We start from the raw sequence: 19,834 nt of genomic DNA, 5'->3' as shown, positions 1-19,834 counted from the left end.
GCAAACCGATCTAGGGCAAAAGTGTTCCACATTCCCCTAGAGCTTTTCTCTCCCATTTCCCTTCTGTGATTTCAGACACCCATCTATGTTTGCTGGGAGAATCATTAAGTCTTGAGCTCTGCGCTCCTTCCTCTTACCAGACCTAATAGTGACTTTAAGGTGGAGGGGAAGTAAGCAGAAAAGTATATTGTTTCCGTCTTGAAGGGGGCGTGTCCCAGGCTTGTCTACCTGCACAGACAGTAATGTGTGCCAGGAACTGCTGATGGATCAGTGAGCCTGTGTTCACGCCAGTGAGCTGCTGTTGCTCAGATACTAATACTTTCTTTCCAAACAGCATAAGAAGTAATTGAGTCACAAGTACACTGAAGGAAGGGCACCCTCGAGCTGTGGCGTGAAGAGAGAAATCACCAGGTAAGCCCAATAACTGTACTTTGATTACTAAGAACGTGTATTACTATGACCAATACTCCCTGTTAGTCTGAGATTATTTTTTCTCTCCTTGAAAAAAAAATTCTGATTTCAATATCTCATTTCCCAAAGATAGTTAATTAAGGGAACAGAGCTGAAAAAGCAATGAGCAGAAACAACAGATTTCAATCCACTTACTAACTATAATGAGGTGATTAGCTGAGGCTCAAGCTCCAGATTATCTGACTCAAAGCACACTCTTCCCTCTGTGATAACGCAGGACCCCCATTCTTCTGATGTGCCAGGGAGGTAGATTGACTAGAATAAAACAGGCTCCACCAAAGATACTTGCTAAAGTATCAGTCATATGGTTTTCACTAATTCATGATACATTAACCATAGCAATCTCTTAAAATAAAATCGCGCTTGAGAGAATTAAGCTTATTTTTCCTTTAGGGTGAATTCGTTTAAGCTTTGCCTGAATCCATATGTACCCAGAAAGTACTTCTCAATTTAACTCCTTTCCAGGACTCCAAAAAACCCTAGAATTGACTAATTATTTCTCCTGCTACTTCCCCAAGTAAATATAAAATGACACACTGTATTTTCTTAGTAGCTGCCTTGAAAATATAGAATTTTTCTTTTCTCTTTTCTTTGTTTTCATGAAAAATCCATTTATGTAAACCTGATAGCCTATGTAATATGCCATGCCAGAGACTACATGAAGGAAAGATACTGAAGGAGGAATAGCAAGAAGGTCAAGGTGGGAGAGCCGTGGAGAAGTGATGACCTTGACTTTTTCGTGCTGAGATCCATTAAGCTCAACTTGATAATAGCATTCATGGGCTGGAGATTACAAACAGAGGCGAGAATAACAAAAAATAAACAAAAGTACATTCTTTAATATGTTAGAATATTAACACAAGCCTTTTATTATGTTCTATTTTCATTAAGAAAACACCACTCATTATCTAACCATAACCCAAATTGACAAGTGTTCTAATAATGGTCCCATAATACTTTATTCAACCATTGACAAGTAGTAAAACATTGAGCAAATTACTTAGTTGTCTTGTCCTGGTTATTTCATTTGTAAAATGGTGCCAATAAGCATTAAGATTGGAAATAGGAGTGTATGCCTGTGGAGTCTGACAAGCTCAACTTGCAAACTCACCTTTTGTGCATAACCCTAAGCTGACATGAATTATTGATGGATGCCTCGTATGTCTTGCTTCTCCAAAAGGAGAGTAAATTTCTTAAAAAGCAGGGACAGTGTCCTCATAACAGGGTCTGTCTGTTGCTGGGCTGAGGGCAAGGAAAGCACCATACTTTCACAACAATGTACTTTCTAATGTCTTTCATTACACAACTAAAGGAATGCAAACATCTTCTTTAAAAAAGTAAATGAACACATTCATTCAAATTAGGATATAAGTAAATAATTTTAGTGCTTTGGCTGAGAGTAAGTAAAGTAAAAACTGGAAGAAGCAAGAGGGTACTGGATATCTGAGGGCATTCACAGTGGTAGGGGTGTGCATCACAAGGGTGCACAACTCTGAAAGTAGGGGAGTGGCATCCCCAAGACAAGTGTCACTGAATTCACAATTTTGCTTAAGGCCACCCTTATGAAACTGTTGTGTAACCTACCTACTCTAAATGTTTATATTTGTAACTTTCAAAATATATTGCCTAGTTTTATTTTATTTCATTTCATTTTATTGTATTTTTTGAGATGGAGTCTCGCTCTGTCGCCCAGGCTGGAGTGCAGTGGCCCGATCTCGGCTCACTGCAAGCTCCGCCTCCCGGGTTCACGCCATTCTCCTGCTTCAGCCTCCCGAGTAGCTGGGACTACAGGCTCCTGCCACCACGCCCGGCTAATTTTTTGTATTTTTAGTGGAGACGGGGTTTCACTGTGTTAGCCAGGATGGTCTCTATCTCCTGATCTCCTGACCTAGTGATCCTCCCACCTCGGCCTCTCAAAGTGCTGGAATTACAGGCGTGAGCCACTGCGCCCAGCCGCCTGGCTTTCTTTTTAATATTCTTTGGCAGGGAACACCCATAGCTTGTAGAGAAGGGGAAACGCTGTTGCCAAATACGTATGTCTTGGGATTTTCCTAAATTGTGTTTGTCTTAGCAGAGTAGTGCTCACAAGATTTCAAGGTCTTCAGAGTTCTTGACTGGATAGATTCATGGTTTTATTTTATTTATTTATTTACTTATTTATTTATTTTTGAGACAGAGTCTCACTCTGTTGCTCAGGTTAGAGTGCAGTGGCACAATCCCGGCTCACCTCAACCTCTGCATCCCAGGTTCTAGCAATTCTCCTGTCTCAGTCTCCTGAGTAGCTGAGATTACAGGCACCTGCCACTACGCCTGGCTAATTTTTATATTTTTAATAGAGACAGAGTTTCACCACGTTGGCCAGGCTCTTCTCAAACTCTTGACCTCAAGTCATCCACCGGCCTTTGCCTCCAAAAGTGCTGGGATTATAGGCGTGAGCCACCACGCCCAGAGATACATGGTTTTAATAGATGTGAAAACAATTTAGAATCTTGGAGGGATAGTACTAAAGGTCTATAGCATCGTGATCTGAAACATACCCTCTTCCATGCACAGCTGGGTTCAAACCTTGATAAACTCACCCCGTAGTACACAAAACCACTAAGGAAGGGAAGCCTTCTTATCACATCCCCTCCCCAATAAGCCACAGATAATCTCATAGAGGCTTCTGGTCAGTGGCTGATGGAAACTGGGATCTGGCATGTTGAGAATGAAAATTCATAGGAATTAATAATAGAAGTGGAAAATGCCCTAGCATTTCAGAGAGTTAAAATACATTTCCTATGTGCACTCAGTTGAAAAAATAAAATGCAGAGATGAACAGCAATGAGGTATGCAGTCCTAAAACTGCAAACTCTAGTTAACGTTTTATTGATGAGCATTATCAGATCGTCATGGTGTCTTCTTGGTCTCAGTGCAAATGTCAGTTTTTAATCTCCAGAGGTCCACAAATCTAAAGACTTTAAAGTCCTTAAGATAATTTTCTTATTCTTCTTTCTCAGAAGACAAACCTTTAAAACCTGATAAGAGTTTCTTTACTGTTTTGAGATAAGCAGATATTTATTACACATTTGTGAAGTTGGGACAGCCTGTCGTAATACAACAGATTCACACCTGCAAAGTTCTGGGTAAAGAGAATTTGTGTTAAGCAGGTTATATTTTCTGTAAGCACCTTTCACACTTGTGTTTGTACTGCATGCAGCCTGATGCTACTTGGAGACTTCCCTATGCTTAATCTCTTAAAGAATTAAGTTAATTATTTCTGATAAGACACTTAATGATATATTTCTTAGGCATATCATACTCTTTTATGTTGTTGACCAAGGTATCAATTAAGCAGGTAATTGGTAAAAGATGTAGATATGGTATAATTTTAAAAATATATTTAGGTCAGAATTTTATAGAAAAAGGTGGGCCTCATTAAACAAGCTTACAGCTCGATAGGGGGAATAAATTATAGTGTTCTATACCACTGCAGAATGATTATAGTTAACAATAATGTATAGTTTCAAATAACTAGAAGGAGAATATTCAATGTTCCCAACACAAAGAAAGATAAATGTTTGAGATGATGGATATGCTAATTACCCTAATCTGATCACCATATATTATATATATCAAAACACCACTAGGTATGCTATAAATGTGTACAATTATTATTTGTCAATTAAAAGTAAAATTTAAAATAAATAAGTAGATAAAATTGATAAAGAATTATCAAGGTGGTCTAGATAAAAAATGGTTTCACTGGGAAATACAGCTGACAAAATTGGCTATTCACTTGGAGGAAATGAAAGGAAATCTGAAAACCTAAATAAATTCCAGAAGGATTGAAGATTTACTTATTTCATCCCAAAACCTAAATTAACTTAAGAAAGATTGAAGATTTAAGTGTATTAGAAATAATTTAAAGAACTAACGAAGTGTTAGACTAAAATGTAGAAGAATGTTTTCCAATCTTTTTATAGAAAACACATTCTTTGGCCGGACACGGTGGTTCACACCTGTAATCCCAGCACTTCTGGAGGCTGAGGCGGGCTGATCGTCTGAGGTCAGGAGTTCGAGACCAACCTGGCCAACATGGTGAAACCCTGTCTCTACTAAAAATACAAAAATCAGCTGGGCATGATGACATGCACCTGTAGTCCCAGCTACTCCGGAGACTGAGGCAGAAGAATCGCTTGAACCCGGGAGGCAGAGGTTGCGGTGAGCCGAGATTGCACCACTGCACTTCAGCCTAGGTGACAGGGCGTGACTCTGTCTCAAAACACAAACAAGCAAACAAAACCACACATTCTTCACACAACCCCAAGGTTAAAATCCATAATGGGGCTGGGTGTGGTGGCTCATACCTGAAATCTCAACACTTTGAGAGGTTGAGGAAGAAGGATCACTTGAGCCCAGGAATTCAAGACCAGTGTGAACAATATGTCGAGACCTCGTCTCTGCAAAAAAATAAATTAAAAAATAATTAGCTGGGTGTGGTGGTGTGTGCCTATAGTCCCAGCCACTCAGGAGGCTGAGACAAGAGGATCATTTGAGCCCAGGATGGGGCTGCAGTGAGCTATGATCATGGCACTGCACTCCAGCCTGGGCAGCAGAGCGAGACCCTGTCTCTAAATATAGCTAAAAGTAAAAATGAGTAAGTAAAATCCATAATGGAAAAGATTGACAGATGTGATTTCATGAACATTTTAATCTTTTGTGCAGAAGAAAATAATGCAAAAGGTTTAAAGACGGACTACAAACCATGAGCAAATACCTATAATAAGAGTGACAAAGACAAAAGATTTCCTAAAACATAATTTTTAAGAAAAAGATGAACATTCCAATAGATAAACTTAGGAAAATGACTTAAGTAGTCAAGCTGGAAAAAAATACAAATGGCCAGTAAATCTCTAAAAAAATGCTTAAACTTACTGATAATCAAACACAGGAAAATTAAAATAATAAGGCAAAAATTTTGCCTATCTGTTTGGCAACATTAAAAAGATATTGTGGACAGAGTGATGAAACAGGCATTTCTGCAGCTTACCAGTGAGTGTAAATGGGTACAGGCTAGGAGGGCAATTTGACCATGTCTATAAAATCTCAAAATATATAAACCTTTGGAAGCAGCACTTTCCTTTTAACTTAGAAAAGTTAAAAGTTCAATCCTGGTTTACCTGAAATTCAGATGCGTGGAAGGAAGCTTAATAGAAGGGAAGTTTGAGGGCAGACTGTGGGAGTTCAAAACTGCGATGATCTTGAGTTTGCTTTTCATTCTGTATGGTGTAGAATCTGGATGGTTTCTGAGGATGAATTGATGTGATATTTTCAGGATAGGTGGAATGCCAGTCAACTGGTTCTATTTCTAGAAGAATCATCTGGGGAATATGATTTTAAAAGTTATTTTTACTTTTTAAGAAAATCACGATGAAAATACTATTCATATGTAAAGGGAAATGTAAAGAATTAGGGGGTTTTGGTAGGTTTGAAACAATGAAGATTTATCAGTGTAAGCATGGAATGAGAAGTAAGAGAAGTGTGTTTTACTCTTATTTAAAATAGATCACCCAAGAAGAGTTTGTAACATCTTTAATTTGACCATTCGTATATAAAGATCCCACAGAGTCTATTCTGCAGGGGTTTTCCAGCAGGCCTGATCATTTGTGTTTCCATCCTTAGACACCTGACTCTCCTTAGACACTGAGGACAATCATGTTTATCAGGAAGATAACTTGTTTTTTCTTGTGTAATGTCAACTTTTATTTTAGCGTGGGGGGTACCTGTGCAGTTTTGTTATATGGGTAGTAGATTGTGTAATGTTGAGGTTTGCGGTACAAATGATCCTGTCACCAGGTAGTGAGCATAGTACCCAATACGTAGCTGTTTTTTGTTTGTTTTGTTTTGTTTTGTTTTGTTTTTGAGACAGGTTCTCCCTCTGTCTCCTGCGCTGGAGTGCAGTGGTGCGACCTTGGCTCCCTGCAACCTCCGCCTCCAGGGCTCAGGTGACTTTCCCACCTCAGCCTCCCAAGTAGCTGAGACCACAGGTGCGCACCAACATGCCCGGCTAATTTTTGTATTTTTAGTAGAGACAGGGTTTCACCATGTTGCCCAGGCTGGTCTCGAACTCCTGAGCTCAAGCAATGTACCAGCCTCTGCTTTCCAAATTGCTGGGATTACAGGCCTGAGCCATCGTGCCCAGCCCAATAGGTAGCTTTTCAGCCCTTTCCCCCTCTCCCTCTCTCTCTGCTCTAGGAGTCCCCAGTGTTGATTGTTTCCATCTTTATGTTCATGTGTACCCAGTGCTTAGCTGCCACTTATAAGTGAGAACATGCAAATTAGCTCAGGAACAGGAAGACAGCTTTGAAATGTATGTTCTTTTTTCTGAAAAAAAGAATTGTTTGTAAGGAACTCAGGTGGAGATCAAATTAACAATCATGATTTTATTAAAATCATGCCCCAAGCAACAAAAACTAACTGGCTCATGGTCGGAGGGAAATACTTGATTCTTTGGGCTGAGAAATTTAGGGAAATAGTTAACAAATTCTTTTTATTTAGAATTTAAACGTCACATTTTCATTTTCTGCAATTGTGAAATGAAAATAAATTCCACTTAACTTACACAAGTGCCCAAATAATCAAATCAAAACATATTGAAAAGCACTTTGTAAATTAGAAGGAATTATTTTATTTCTTTTTTATGAGGTAGCTATCACCTCTCTGGAGTTCTGTTCAGGTACTTCTTAATTTTTAAAAGCAAACAATGCAAGAAGCTCAAATTATCTGGTCTTTCCTTTCTTTAAATGAAGTTGAGTAGAGGAGATGAGAAATAAGCCCTACCTAGGAATTCCAAGGAAGCCTGGGTCCTGTTACTAAGCTGAAATCTTGGCTAGAAGAAAGAGCTTGGCACCTTTTGCGGAATGCCGTTAATCATCTTTTAAGGGCTTAGTGGTCACTCCTGCTATACTGAACCACAAACGGCTGGTGAGCATCTTCAGTTACAAGGGATTGGAATAGAGCCAACCCATGAGGCTCGCAGCTAAGCCTTTTACAGTGAAAATGAGCTGGACTGGTCTTCTGTGGGAAACGAACCCTACTAGAATGTCAGAAGGCATATTGAGCAATGAGCTAAAAACAACAAATCATCCTGAGTGAAGCTCTTCTCAGATGCAAAGTGCAGACTAAATAGAAAAACAGAATCCTTGTTAGGAAGGAGCAGACAGCTGTGCTAGGCTGCAGGCACCAGCGGCAGGAGAAATACTCTTGAGCTGAAGGACGTTCTAATTAGTGGCAAAGGAAACACAAACTTATAAGCACATATCTCAATTCTGGGATGGGAAAGGATCAGATTTGGAGGTAGGGTCACAAACTGGACTCCGAAGGCACAACCAATCAATGAAACATAGGACAGTTAAAATAGGGACCCTGGAACAGAGATTCTCGGTAACCCAGAAGTTTGCAGAAGTGGGTCTGGATTGTGGCTTTCAGAGTTCCTCTTGAGGCATGGAGCTACCATGCATGATAGGCGGGCATGACTATATTGTTAACAGCCAGTACATGGCACAATGCCTGGGAAATGGGAGGCTGTCAGTATACAGTATACGGTAGTTGAACAAATGCAAGTTTAGCAGATTGGTGAAGTGTCCTGGGGAAGGAGTGACTGAGCCAAGAAATTCTTTTTGTCCCCACCAGACTTATAATTCCGGAATTCTTAAAAATTATACCTCTGTTCTGAACCTAATAATTAAATTCTTAGTAGGTTCTTAGCTCATCTCAAAAGATGTTCAAGAATTTAATAACCAGTTTGAGGAGAAAACAAGAATAAAGATGAGTAGAAATCGGTGGTCTTTCCAGGCTTTGGTTTGGTGACTGCCGATGTTGATAAAAGAATAATTACATAAGTAATCTACAAATAGAAGGCGGGGAATGGGTATGTAATAATGAAACCTGAATGTGAATAGATCTGAGCTCACTTTATTTTACCCCTTACTGTATAAAAGAAGAAACCGAATCCACAGAGTTTTAACTTTCCCAAATCCTCACGGAAGAGGTACAAACCTGAGGTTAGGGTGTAATTCATTCAGACCTCTTCCTGCTGTGTTGATAAACAGGAATGTGCTAAAATATAAAACGTGTTTACAATTTTACTGTGCACACATGTATAGAGACCTCCCCTGAGATTTTAAATGACTTTAAATTACTGTCCTTCCAGAGGAAGTTCGTCTCGTTCATATAACTTACCAAACCTCCAAACATTTTTCCAAAGATGGAAGTGGCTATCTTTTCTGTCCCTTCTCAGCTGTCTTCTCCTCTATCTCTGTCCAGTTACAGAAACACAAAGGAGCTTTTCTCAAAGGCAAGTGGCCCAACAGTTCCTAGAAAAGATAAATGCTAATGAATATGTTATCAAAAACTGGTAAAATGAGAGGTGAAACAAAACCAAGGTTTTACAGGTCATCTGCCTAACTCTTTTTGAGTCATGATTTCTTTTAGATCTTATGTAGAGACCTGCTCTTTCCATCAATGTGTGTGTGCACATAGGCGCACGTGAGGCCAAGATGGACAGGAAGGAGACAGCTCTACTGGGAATTCTATTTATAAAGAAAAAAACATAATCCCATAAATATTGATGCCAGAGAAACAGCGCAGAGTTCAACTGTGCCTAAGATTAGATTGTTGCCAAGAATGCTGGAAAGTGTAGGTGTGAGCAGTTTCAACTAAGCCCGCTGTTGTTAAGGAGACAGCTGTTGGCATAAATAAATGATATTTGGAGTCCATAAGTATATAACTGAAAGAATAGGGAGACAACAGCCAGCCCTCTCCAAAGGCATAATAGCAAGTTCTAATGATTGTTCCCTGAAGGACAGGGAATGAACTCACTGAATGAATTCAAGGAAGTGCAGGGTCAGGGGGCGTCCCACCATGGTCAAGCCTTCCCATCGCTGGCCCCAGCAGCCACAGCACAAGGTGCGATGGAAACATGTCATACTCTAATGACAACAACAGCTCCTCATCGGTGGCAAGAACATAAGGATTCTGAGAATTTCTAAATAATCAGGACCATTCCAGCTTGGAAGGGAAGTGATGAAAATACCATGGGGTTAATGTTTAACAAAGGCGAAGTTCAGTGGGATTTATGAGGACCTCGTACACACACAAAGCAATCTCTGACATCCTTGCTGCTGTGGACCCTCCTTTGAGTCAGATAATTCAATTACTGTAAAAATGTACTTTTATTGCTTCAAAGCTGGGATCTCTCCATTTCCAGAGTGGCGGGAATCAGTTAAACCAAGTGCACTTTTTAAAAAAAATAAGTTAATTTGACTCAGAATTGAAGTCAAATTCTGGCACAATCCAGCAAGTAACTATACAAGCTGATGGTAAGGTTGAAATACTAGGCACCACTCTGGGTACTCGCAAATTACTCATTCAATTCTCCTAAGAGCCCATGAATTAAATACTATTTTCCCCATATTCTTGATGAGTAACCAAAGTATAGAAAACTTAAGACAATTCCAAAGGGCATCCAGTTGATAAATGTCAAAGCTGGGAATGGGACCCTGGCTAGCGCAGCTACAGAGCCCATTTTGACCCATGTGCCTTGAGATTTCATTTTTTCTCACCTTTGACTAGTTGTCAAATACAGGATGTCCAGTTAAATTTGAATTTCAGATAAGAAACAAATAACTTTAGACAACAAATAATGTTGCAAATATTGCACAGGGCCATACTTCACTAAAACATTTCATTGTTTATTTGAAATTCAAAATTTTGAGGGTATCTTGTGTTTTTACTTCTTAAACCTTACAACTGTATCCCAGAGGGAGCTATACGCACCAAGGAAGCAAAGAAAACAATTTTGATTCACTTGAGCTTTGGTTTCAAATCCCAGAGTAGAACTCCTATCACAGGACTAGACTAGGTAGAGAAATCTTTATTTTTTATTTTATTTTTATTGTTTTAAGGATGGAGGGTAGCAGAGTGGAGGCCTCAGGCGCCACAACCTCTCCCTCTGACACTTCTCCCTGGATAAATCGTTTTTCCTATACTTAAAACAGTCTAGAATAACAGCTCTCAAACCTGCCTGGATGTGAGCATTGCTTGTCTAGCTTTAATAATACACATGGGCTGGTCTGGCATGGTGGCTCATGCCTGTAGTCCCTCTTTGGAGGCTGAGGTGGGAGAATTGCTTAAGCCCAGGAGTTTAAGATCAGCTTGGACAATAGAGTGAAACCTTGTCACTACAAAAAAATTAAAAGAATTAGCCTGTAGTCTCAGCTATTAGGGAGGCTGAGGTGGGAGGATCACTTGTGCCCAGGAGGTCAAGGCTGCAGTGAACCATGACTACACCATTGCACTTCCAGCCTGGGTGACAGAGAAAGAACATGTCTCCATAATCATAATTATAATTATAATATACAGAGCTGGGCCTGACATGTCCAAGATTTAGTAGGTTTAGGGTGAGATGGGGACACCCACATTTTCTAATGAGCTCCTAAATGTTTTCTCCTTACCTTCTCTTCCCTCCCTTCCTCACTGGTCTGAAACTCTGACTCTAAGTTAGAGTTTACCATCTGTAGCAAGTCCAAGGATGCCAGAGTATATCTCTAGGGTGGGAGAAGAGGGAATAAAGAGGTGGGGTCTATGAGAGAGGGCTTTTCCACAATGCCCAGAGCTTTCTTCAGGCCTTCTCAAGCTGGCTCTCCAGCCTCAGGCCTGGACTACATGTATGAGAAAGATTTTTCAGAGTGGGATGAGGAGGTGAGAGAGAGAGAGAGAAACAGAGAGAGAGTGAGCCTGAGAGCCGTATGCAGGCCAGATCTCCCATTTGGAAGCAGGCTCTGGCACAAAGAGGCAAAACGGATCACACCGCAGGCACCAAGACTGTTAGCCCATTTGAAAGCTCCAGCCCTATAAACTGTGACCGAAATAGTTCCTGGGAATTCAAATAAAAAAATCCTTCCCTAGAAGTGAAGAAAAAGTGGCTGGGCATAATGGCTCACGCCTGTAATCCCAGCATTTTGGGAGGCGGAGGCAGGCAGATCACTTGAGGTCAAGAGTTTGAGACCAGCCTGACCAACATAGTGAAACCCCATCTCGACTAAAAATACAAAAATTGGCCAGGCATTGTGATGGGCACCTGTAATCCCAGCTACTCATGAGGCTGAGGCAGGAGAATCGCTTGAACCTGGAAGGTGAAGGTTGCAGTGAACCACTGCACTCCAGCCTGGGCGACACAGTGAGACTCCATCTCAAAAAAAAAGTGAAGAAAAAGTGGAAAAGGGGCTGGAAGGGGCATAACCCCCCTCTGCAATGTGACTGTGCTTCATGAGGGTATTGCAAAATCAGTTTAGTAGAATATAACAATTTACTAATAAAAATGAAATAAATAAAATAAAAACAAGTAGAAAACATCCAAGGTACACACACACACATACATATTCATGTTATAACATATCTTTCTTTCTATGGGATCCTGTCAAGAAAGTTTGTAAAACACTGCTCTGGAGACAAATATTCATCACTTTTAGAAAGCAGAAAGCACAGGCAGGAAGGAATAGAACTCAGCAGACAAGCTGTGGGGAAACAAGACCCTAAAGAATACTCTAGAGCTCAGGCTGCTGCCAAAGAATTTTAAAGCAATAGATTTACAAGGAGTCTTTGGTAAACAGGAAGGTGGCGCATAAGAGGACCATTCATCCAAAAGGAGAAGGTAAATTCAAAAGCTGTACGTGTCACATTGCCTGTTTTTCATGCTGCCCCAGAAAGCCGTAGAAAAGGTCTCTGCTGAAACATTGGCCACCTCTGTGGTAGTTCTTCCCTGTCTCTAATGCCTTTTCTCTGCTTTTGAGATCAGAGGGCAGTGTGGGGTGGCACCGGAGAGATGGCAGCATTTGTATGAAGTTTAAGCACACCCAGGAAGCAAGGTAAGGGCTGGATAGAGAGCCCAACTTTGTGTACTCCGGACTGCTAAGCAAGGACACTTATTCCAGGGGAGGACTTTTGAGTTCGGGAGTCAAACTTTTTCATCTTCTCCTGTGAGATGTAAAAGAAACATTGAGAGGCCAGAAGAAGGTATTCCTTTAAGTTCTATCAATGCCGTGCAGTGAAACTTAGCGGTGATGTAAGCGTCCTGTGTTGAGCTACCCAATACGGTAGCTCCTAGCCACATGTGGCCCCTGAGCACTGGAAATGTGGTCAACGTGATTGAGCAACTGAATTTTAAATTTAATTTAATTTTAACTGTCATTCGTATTTAGATAGCCGCACATGGCTAGTGGCTACTGCATTAGACAGAACAATTCTAACATTTTGTGATTTTTTTTGATGCAAAATAACCTGGGTGTAAGTGATTAATCTTGTGACCAGGTCTATGTACTGAGTTTTATCTAAATTATTTGAGATAATCATAAACTCAAGGACATCTTTTAGCTGATTATATCTACTATGAAAAAGGAAATTTGCTGGATTGATTCATTATTATTTATATGCTTAAACACTCAAATTGTATCCTGGTATTAATGGTTTAAAGAGTCTTTGGTTATTTTAATGTTTTTCTTTCCTGAAATGAAAAAGGAAACTGCAGTGAAATATAAAAGACTGGTGTTAAATACACCTAGTTGCAATGTTAAGCAAGTCATGATTTAAAAAACAGCCTGTGTTTAGTCAGATACCATCACCTGGAATAGAGTTCTAGCGCAGTTTTCTAGTAAGTCTGTAAGGTGGAAATTTACTACGTCTGCTATGGGAGCAGAAGTCATGATGTCACAGGTTCCGTGAAGTGGAAACACAATCAAATACCCAGGGGCTCGGATCAGCTCAGCGAGGCCCTACCACTGTGTGCATTTTTACATTTTGGCTTGAATTTCTTGTTTTTATGCCTCTACCTTACCTGATACCCTGCTTGTTTAGTCACAGACTATGCACCCGAATGCTGCTGCTCAGTCCAGGGAAAATGAAAGTTGGAGTGCTGTGGCTCATTTCTTTCTTCACCTTCACTGATGGCCACGGTGGCTTCCTGGGGGTAAGTTGGTGCTATATCTCATATCTCTTCTCAACTATCTCTCCTCTCTCCTTCTGGCACTTTTAGAACCCCTCACTCTTTAGGGGACTGCAACTGCATAATTTAATGTACTTGAGATCCGAAGTCCTGAGTTCTCGTTTCAACATGACCAACATTCATTGTGTGGCCTTGGATAAGTAAGTCATTTCATCTCTTCGGAGTTTAGATGATCAAACTGCAAAAGAAGGATCTTTGATTAAACTATCTTAGAGATCTTTTCCAGTTCAACACATTCTCTACTATGGCTTCTTGGATGCAGAAAAGTCACATAGATGGACATTAGCAATCCTTTGACACTCTCTTCCCTATCTACACTCACTTTCGTGATGCTTTCATCTAGGATCATGGTTTTAATATTCTCTATGTACTGATGACTCCCAGCTGTATAGCTCCATCTCAGACCTCTCCCCTGTCCACACTCACATGTCCATTACCTGCGTGTTATTTCCAGCTGGGCACCCAGTGGACCTCCGAACTTCATTTGTCCGAAATCGAACCCACTCCTTCTTGCCTGTCTCAGCAGGTGGTATCACTATCTTTCCAGCTACTTAGGCAAAAAAACCTTAAGAATCATGCTTGACTCTTCTCACATTCCATATCTAAACCACTGACATTACTTTTTAAGCTTTATCTTTAAAATATATCCAGAATTCAAAAACTTCTCACTACTTCCGTGGCTGCTACCTTGATCCACACCTTCATTGTCTTTCACCTGCATAATTTCAACAACCCCTGAAATACACTCATTGCTTCTGTGCTTATCTGTTCGTAGTAGGGCTTCAGGATTGAGCCTGCTACAAAGTAAGTTACAGCATGTCTTTCCCCTGTTCAGAGCTCCCCAGCGGTTTCTCATCTCACTCGAGGAAAAGATAAAACCCATTCCGTGGCCTATAAAGGCCTGCACAACCTGCCTCCCCAGACACCCTCTGACGCCACCTCCTGTGCCTCTCCTCTCTCTCTCCTCTCTCCGCGGCTCTCGTGTCCTCATTCTGCCTTCACCTGCCAGGCATACTCTTACCCTTCAGGTGTTTGCTCAAAAGTTGCTCCAGTGAGGCCTTCCCTGACCGCCTCTCCACCATCCCTGGCTTGGATTTTAGATCCATGATTTTAAATCATCTGGGAAACTGGGTGAGGCCTTATGAAGCACAACTCTTCAAAGTCTCACCATAACTATTTGTTTTCTTTTTAACAGAGAAATGATGGCATCAAAACAAAAAGAGAACTCACTGTGAATAAGAGAAAACATCTAGGTGAGGCTCTGTCAGACAGCATGGTGCTGTGGATTTTGGTGTCAAGGGACCAGGGTTCTAATCCCAGCGTGCCTCTGACTGGTTGTATGATCCTAGGCATATTATTAAACATCCAAATATGTACAAGGAGAATGACAGTAATTCCTATGAGCAGGACATTTGTGAAGATTAAATAATATCATGAGAGCATAGCGTCTTACATCAGACCTGGCAAGCAGCTGTTCACACACGCCCTTTTCTTCTGTGCCTTGATTCTAACAATGTAATTAATGGCCATAGTTCCAGTCTGGAAATGAATTGTGTTCTGAAATTTAGTTTGTGGATCTGATGTTTCTAGTGCTGAACACATTTCCTCATAGAAACAGTGATGCACATGTGGTTGTTAGGTTCCTGGATCGGTCCACAATAGCTTTTCTATCATGCAATGAATCTGCCATACAGCAATCTGCTAATAGTACCGTAGCACCTATCACCATGCAAGGCTACACTTCTTTGGGAAAATGAAATCAAAATTTCAACTTGTAATGACATGAATACAATTTTCCTGACAGTAAAAATAACAATAAAAATATAGCAACTATTATTGGGATGTTACTATGTGGCAGGACTATTTGAAGTGCATTAGTTGAATTAAACCCTCACACTGACCCTCTGAGTTAGGTACAGCAGTCATCTTTATTTTACAGATAGTGAAACTAAGGCACAGAACTAGCAGCAGGGACCAGGATTCAAATCCAGTCAATCTGGCTCCAGAACCAGTGCCATTAACCCCTGACGATGTGAGCAAGGCCACCCTTTTCCCTGTTCCCCACTCCTCACCTGCTTGGACAGTAGGAATGGGACTCATGTCAGCTCCCACCGCTCAGAGAGGACTTTCAATGCCTGGAGAAGAGGCTCCAGTCTGTAAGGAGATGGGAGAGTAAGAGATGGGACTGGGGTGCAATGGTGTGGGATGTCGAGTCTTTCACAGGTGAGCTTTGGGGGACCTTGAAGCCCCTGGGAATTTCATGCCAAGTTTTATGTGAATGGACTTAAGTGAATTTTGGATGGGAGAAGACTTATAGGATTCCCCTCCTTTCCCTGTCAAAATCAGTTAATGGCTTCTCCATGGGGAAAGAAAAGGTGCTGTCCAGAAATGATGAGCTGGAGGTGAGGGTGCATCAAGCCTCAAGGGAAAGTTTAGTTTTGTTTTGCTTTTGGATTTCATATAAATACCCAAACTCAGCTAACAAATGGAATATTTTCACAGGAGAAGAAAGGGCTCTTTGTAAGTGTGAGATTGAGGGGTCTTATATTGGAGATACTTCAGGGAGATCAGAGCTGGGGGCGGGGGAGGGAAGGTTGACTTGGATTTCCTCACCTGTTCCCCCTTCAGTCTCAATACCTGAAGCTTGACTGTGGGTGCGCCGTGAGGAGCTGTGTAACATTGAGAGAGTGATTCTGGGGAGGGACAGGCAGCACCGGGGCAGCTGGCCTGGCAGAAGTGAGAGGACAGACGTATATTCGGCATGTGTGGGAGCCATCGGCTTGTGTTTATCCTGGGTATTCATTTTTAGTCCATGTTTGGATGAGAGGAACTCAAGAACAAGCAGCGTGATAGAGTCCCTGATCTTCAGGCTGAATTTGATGATTGTTTCTCAGTCACTTCCTCAGTAATATTTTCCCCATGGATAGAAAAAAAGGTTTCTGACTCTCTTTCTCTCTTTAGGCCCAGTCCAAGAATATGAGCTGCTGCTTCAGGTGACCTATAGAGATTCCAAGGAGAAAAGAGATTTGAGGAATTTTCTGAAGCTCTTGAAGCCTCCATTATTATGGTCAAACGGGCTCATGATTATCAGAGCAAAGGCTACCACGTGTAAGTGGCTCTCAGTGACTGGATATGTAAATGGAGAAGGCGGGTGTATCAGTCAGGGTTATGCTATCCGGTTGGGTTATGCTGTGGAAACAATCATCCCTACAATCTATGTGATTTAAAAGAATAAACGCTTTATTTCTTCTTCATGCTACGTGTCCATTGCAGATTGGCAGAGGGCTGTTTCTGTTGCCACCAGTACGCAGAGTGATGTATCAGACCCTATCTCATATATACCCATGCTAAGTCAAAAATAAATGAAACACTGGAGAGTTTTCCATAGGCAATTAAATTCTCTAACTCAGAAGTGACCACAGGAATTCTGCCCACAACTTATTAGTTAGAACTGGCTCCGTGGCTCCACTTAACTTCAGGGGACTAGGATATGCAATCCTGTGTACCTAGAAGATGGCAAGAAATATTTGGCAAACAGCACTAATAAGCAAAAGGCGGGGTTCAGAGAAGTTAAATTATTGATCTAAAGCAGTGATTCTTAAAGCGTGGTCCCCAGGCTAGCAGTAGCAGCAGCAGCAGCATTAGGGAACTTAACAGAAATGCAAATTCTTCATTCATCTTGACTTAGAGGATCAGAAACTCCAGGGTGAGATCTTCCAGGTGATTCTGTTGTGCAATAAAGCTTGAGAACCATTCACTGCACACTGTAGCATATTTTCACAAAGGTATCCGGTGACTTCGCCCTGCTTTTTGATCTACTGAAAAAAAATGACTTCGGTGGGAATTTCAGGTGTGATAGAAGAGGGCAGGCATAGAAGATTGCTACTAGAGAAACTTTTCATCATGACTTTCCCCGAAAATGTTTCTCTGCCTTTGTCATCTTGCTTATAAGGCCTACCTGGGAGTGGTGGCAGGTGGATGGAAAGGAGTCTCCAATGAGATGGTGGTCAAATACCCTCTAGAATCCTTTAAATATCTCTCCTATTACAAATGTCCTCTTCTGCTTTTCTCTTCCATTGCAGTGGCTATGTATGGAGCATACATCCTTCCTTTGCATGCTAATCCCAGCCATTGTAGCTTTATGTTTGTTAGCTTTCTGATACTAACCTCAGAATTTATTGAGTTGGACATTTCCTTACCTTAAATATGTTGCCATCCTGGCTTCATCCTTCTGGCTTTTGGTGAGAAATATTACCATTATTTTACTTTTAATGGCAAAAAATTGCTATTACTTTTGCACCAATCAAATCCTTGGTCCAGATTCCATGTCAGTGCTAAGGATCAGAAATCACTACTCAGGGCTGGGTGCAGCGGCTCACGCCTGTAATCCCAGCATTTTCGGAGGCCAAGGCAGGCAGATCACTTGAGCTCACGAGTTCAAGACCAGCTGGCCAACATGACGAAATACTGTCTCTACTAAAAATACAAAAATTAGCCAGGGGTGGTGGTACATGCCTGTAATCCCAGCTACTCAGGAGACTGAGGCACAAGAATCACTTGAACCCAGGAGGCAGAGTTTGCAGTGAGCTGTGATCATGCCACTGTATTCTAACCTGGGCAACAAACCAAAACAAAACTCATAGAAGATGTGGGAAGTTAATCTGAAAAATAAACATATAAAAAATAAAATCACTGCTCAGCAGTAGTCAGTTTATAAACCAGAATCCAGGAGACTGAGTTCTATTTTTTTGGGCAGACTGCAACAACCTGAATGGGGTCCTGCAGTGTACCTGTGAAGACGGCTACACCTGGTTTCCTCCCTCATGCCTCGATCCCCAGAACTGCTACCTTCACACGGCTGGAGCACTCCCAAGCTGTGAATGTCATCTCAACAATCTCAGCCAGAGTGTCAATTTCTGTGAGAGAACAAGTAAGCAACAAAGAATGCTCGGGCTGGGTCTTCTCCCACCCCAACATGCAACAGAGAAGGGACTCTGGCTCATCGTCTTGCTAGTCACTGTTTGTTTACAGGGAGATTGAGGGACAGTGATTATATATTATGTTGGGCCTGGCCGGACACAGTGAGAGTTTTCATAGTACAGAAGATCCAGAAACACATGTGAGGGTCACTTCAACCTTTGGGTCCATCCAGCTCAGCTCTGCAATCATACGATTCTATTGAGATTGAGGGAGAGTTGCTAAAATTCCAAAATGAGGAACTGCTTGAGTAAGCAACATTTGTCTTCCTACTCTCTTTTCACCTCTTTTGCCAACATCAATTTCAAGAAAAGGGAAGTCTAGAGATGTGAATGCAGGGAGGAACACACAGTGAATCATTCCATTAAAAGAAATGCTGTCAATTGTCAACAAATATGTGTACTGAATGCCTTGTTAAAACAAAACAAAAGCTAAAAGTCTAGCTTAGGAAACCAGTGGTAGCTGAGGGAGCTATGGCTAACTTAGGTTTCTGTTCAATGAAAGATGAGATTAGCCAAATGACATGGACTCCAGGGCATGAAAGACTTTAAAAAGCTCCTGCAATGATTACTTCAGTTAACTGGAAGCCCCAGATATTGGTGGAACTGAGCAAAGAGTGAGCCTGAAATAGCCCAGCTTAATTGGGAATACTGGCTCTCCTTCCTGGGACTACAGCAATTCAGGTTATGGCAATACATTACTTATTAAGCACCATCTTTATACCCAGATCAGAGGCAAATTCTAGGAGGACATGAAGAAGAATTTCTCTTGCTGTCTATGAATTAAGAGACTCATTGGAGAGGCCAGGCTGTAATACAAGAAAGAAAATAATGTCATTTCTTCAACAAATGTTGATGAAAGCCTATGTTTTGAAAGATGGGCACAGCAGCTTACACCTGTAATCCTAGCACTTTGGAAGGTTAAGGCAGGCTGATTGCTTGAACTCAGGAAGAGTTCGAGACCAGCTTGGGCAACATGGCGAAAATGTATCTCTGCAAAAAATACAAAAATTAGCTGGGTGTGGTGGTGTGTGCCTGTAGTACCAGCTACTTGGGGGGCTGAGGGAAGAGGATTGCTTGAACCCAGGAGGTTGAGGCTGCAGTGAGCCAAGATCGTGCCACTGCACTCTAGCCTGGGTGACAAAAGTGAGACCCTGTCTCAAAAAGAAAGAAAGAAAGAGAAAGAAAGAAAGAAAGAAAGAAAGAAAGAAAGAAAGAAAGAAAGAAAGAAAGAAAGAGAGAGAGAGAGAGAGAAAGAGAAAGAAAGAAAGAAAAAGAAAGAAAGAAGGAAAGAAAGAAAGAAAGAAAGAAAGAAAGAAAGAAAGAAAGAAAAAGAAAGAAAGAA

The 19,834-nt window shown here is 41.2% G+C and overlaps 1 protein-coding gene across 1 annotated transcript in view; it reads left to right on the top strand.

Annotated features, from left to right (window-relative positions):
- Positions 1–254: 254 nt before the first annotated feature.
- The window catches only part of ADGRF1 (adhesion G protein-coupled receptor F1), a 42,564-nt gene continuing 22,984 nt past the window's right edge, over positions 255–19,834 (top strand). Inside the window, exons 1-5 of the mRNA XM_025383342.1 lie at positions 255–411; positions 13,366–13,477; positions 14,709–14,766; positions 16,475–16,621; positions 18,270–18,443. Of these exons, the coding sequence (XP_025239127.1) occupies positions 13,385–13,477; positions 14,709–14,766; positions 16,475–16,621; positions 18,270–18,443 (472 nt within the window). The 5' untranslated portion in view covers positions 255–411; positions 13,366–13,384. The remainder of the gene's footprint in view (positions 412–13,365; positions 13,478–14,708; positions 14,767–16,474; positions 16,622–18,269; positions 18,444–19,834) is intronic.

The sequence above is a fragment of the Theropithecus gelada genome, chromosome 4 (genome assembly GCF_003255815.1).
Source record: "Theropithecus gelada isolate Dixy chromosome 4, Tgel_1.0, whole genome shotgun sequence".
NCBI classification, from domain to species: domain Eukaryota; kingdom Metazoa; phylum Chordata; class Mammalia; order Primates; family Cercopithecidae; genus Theropithecus; species Theropithecus gelada.
Note: the sequence above shows the minus strand (reverse complement) of the source record. Positions and strands in the feature narration are given on the sequence as shown.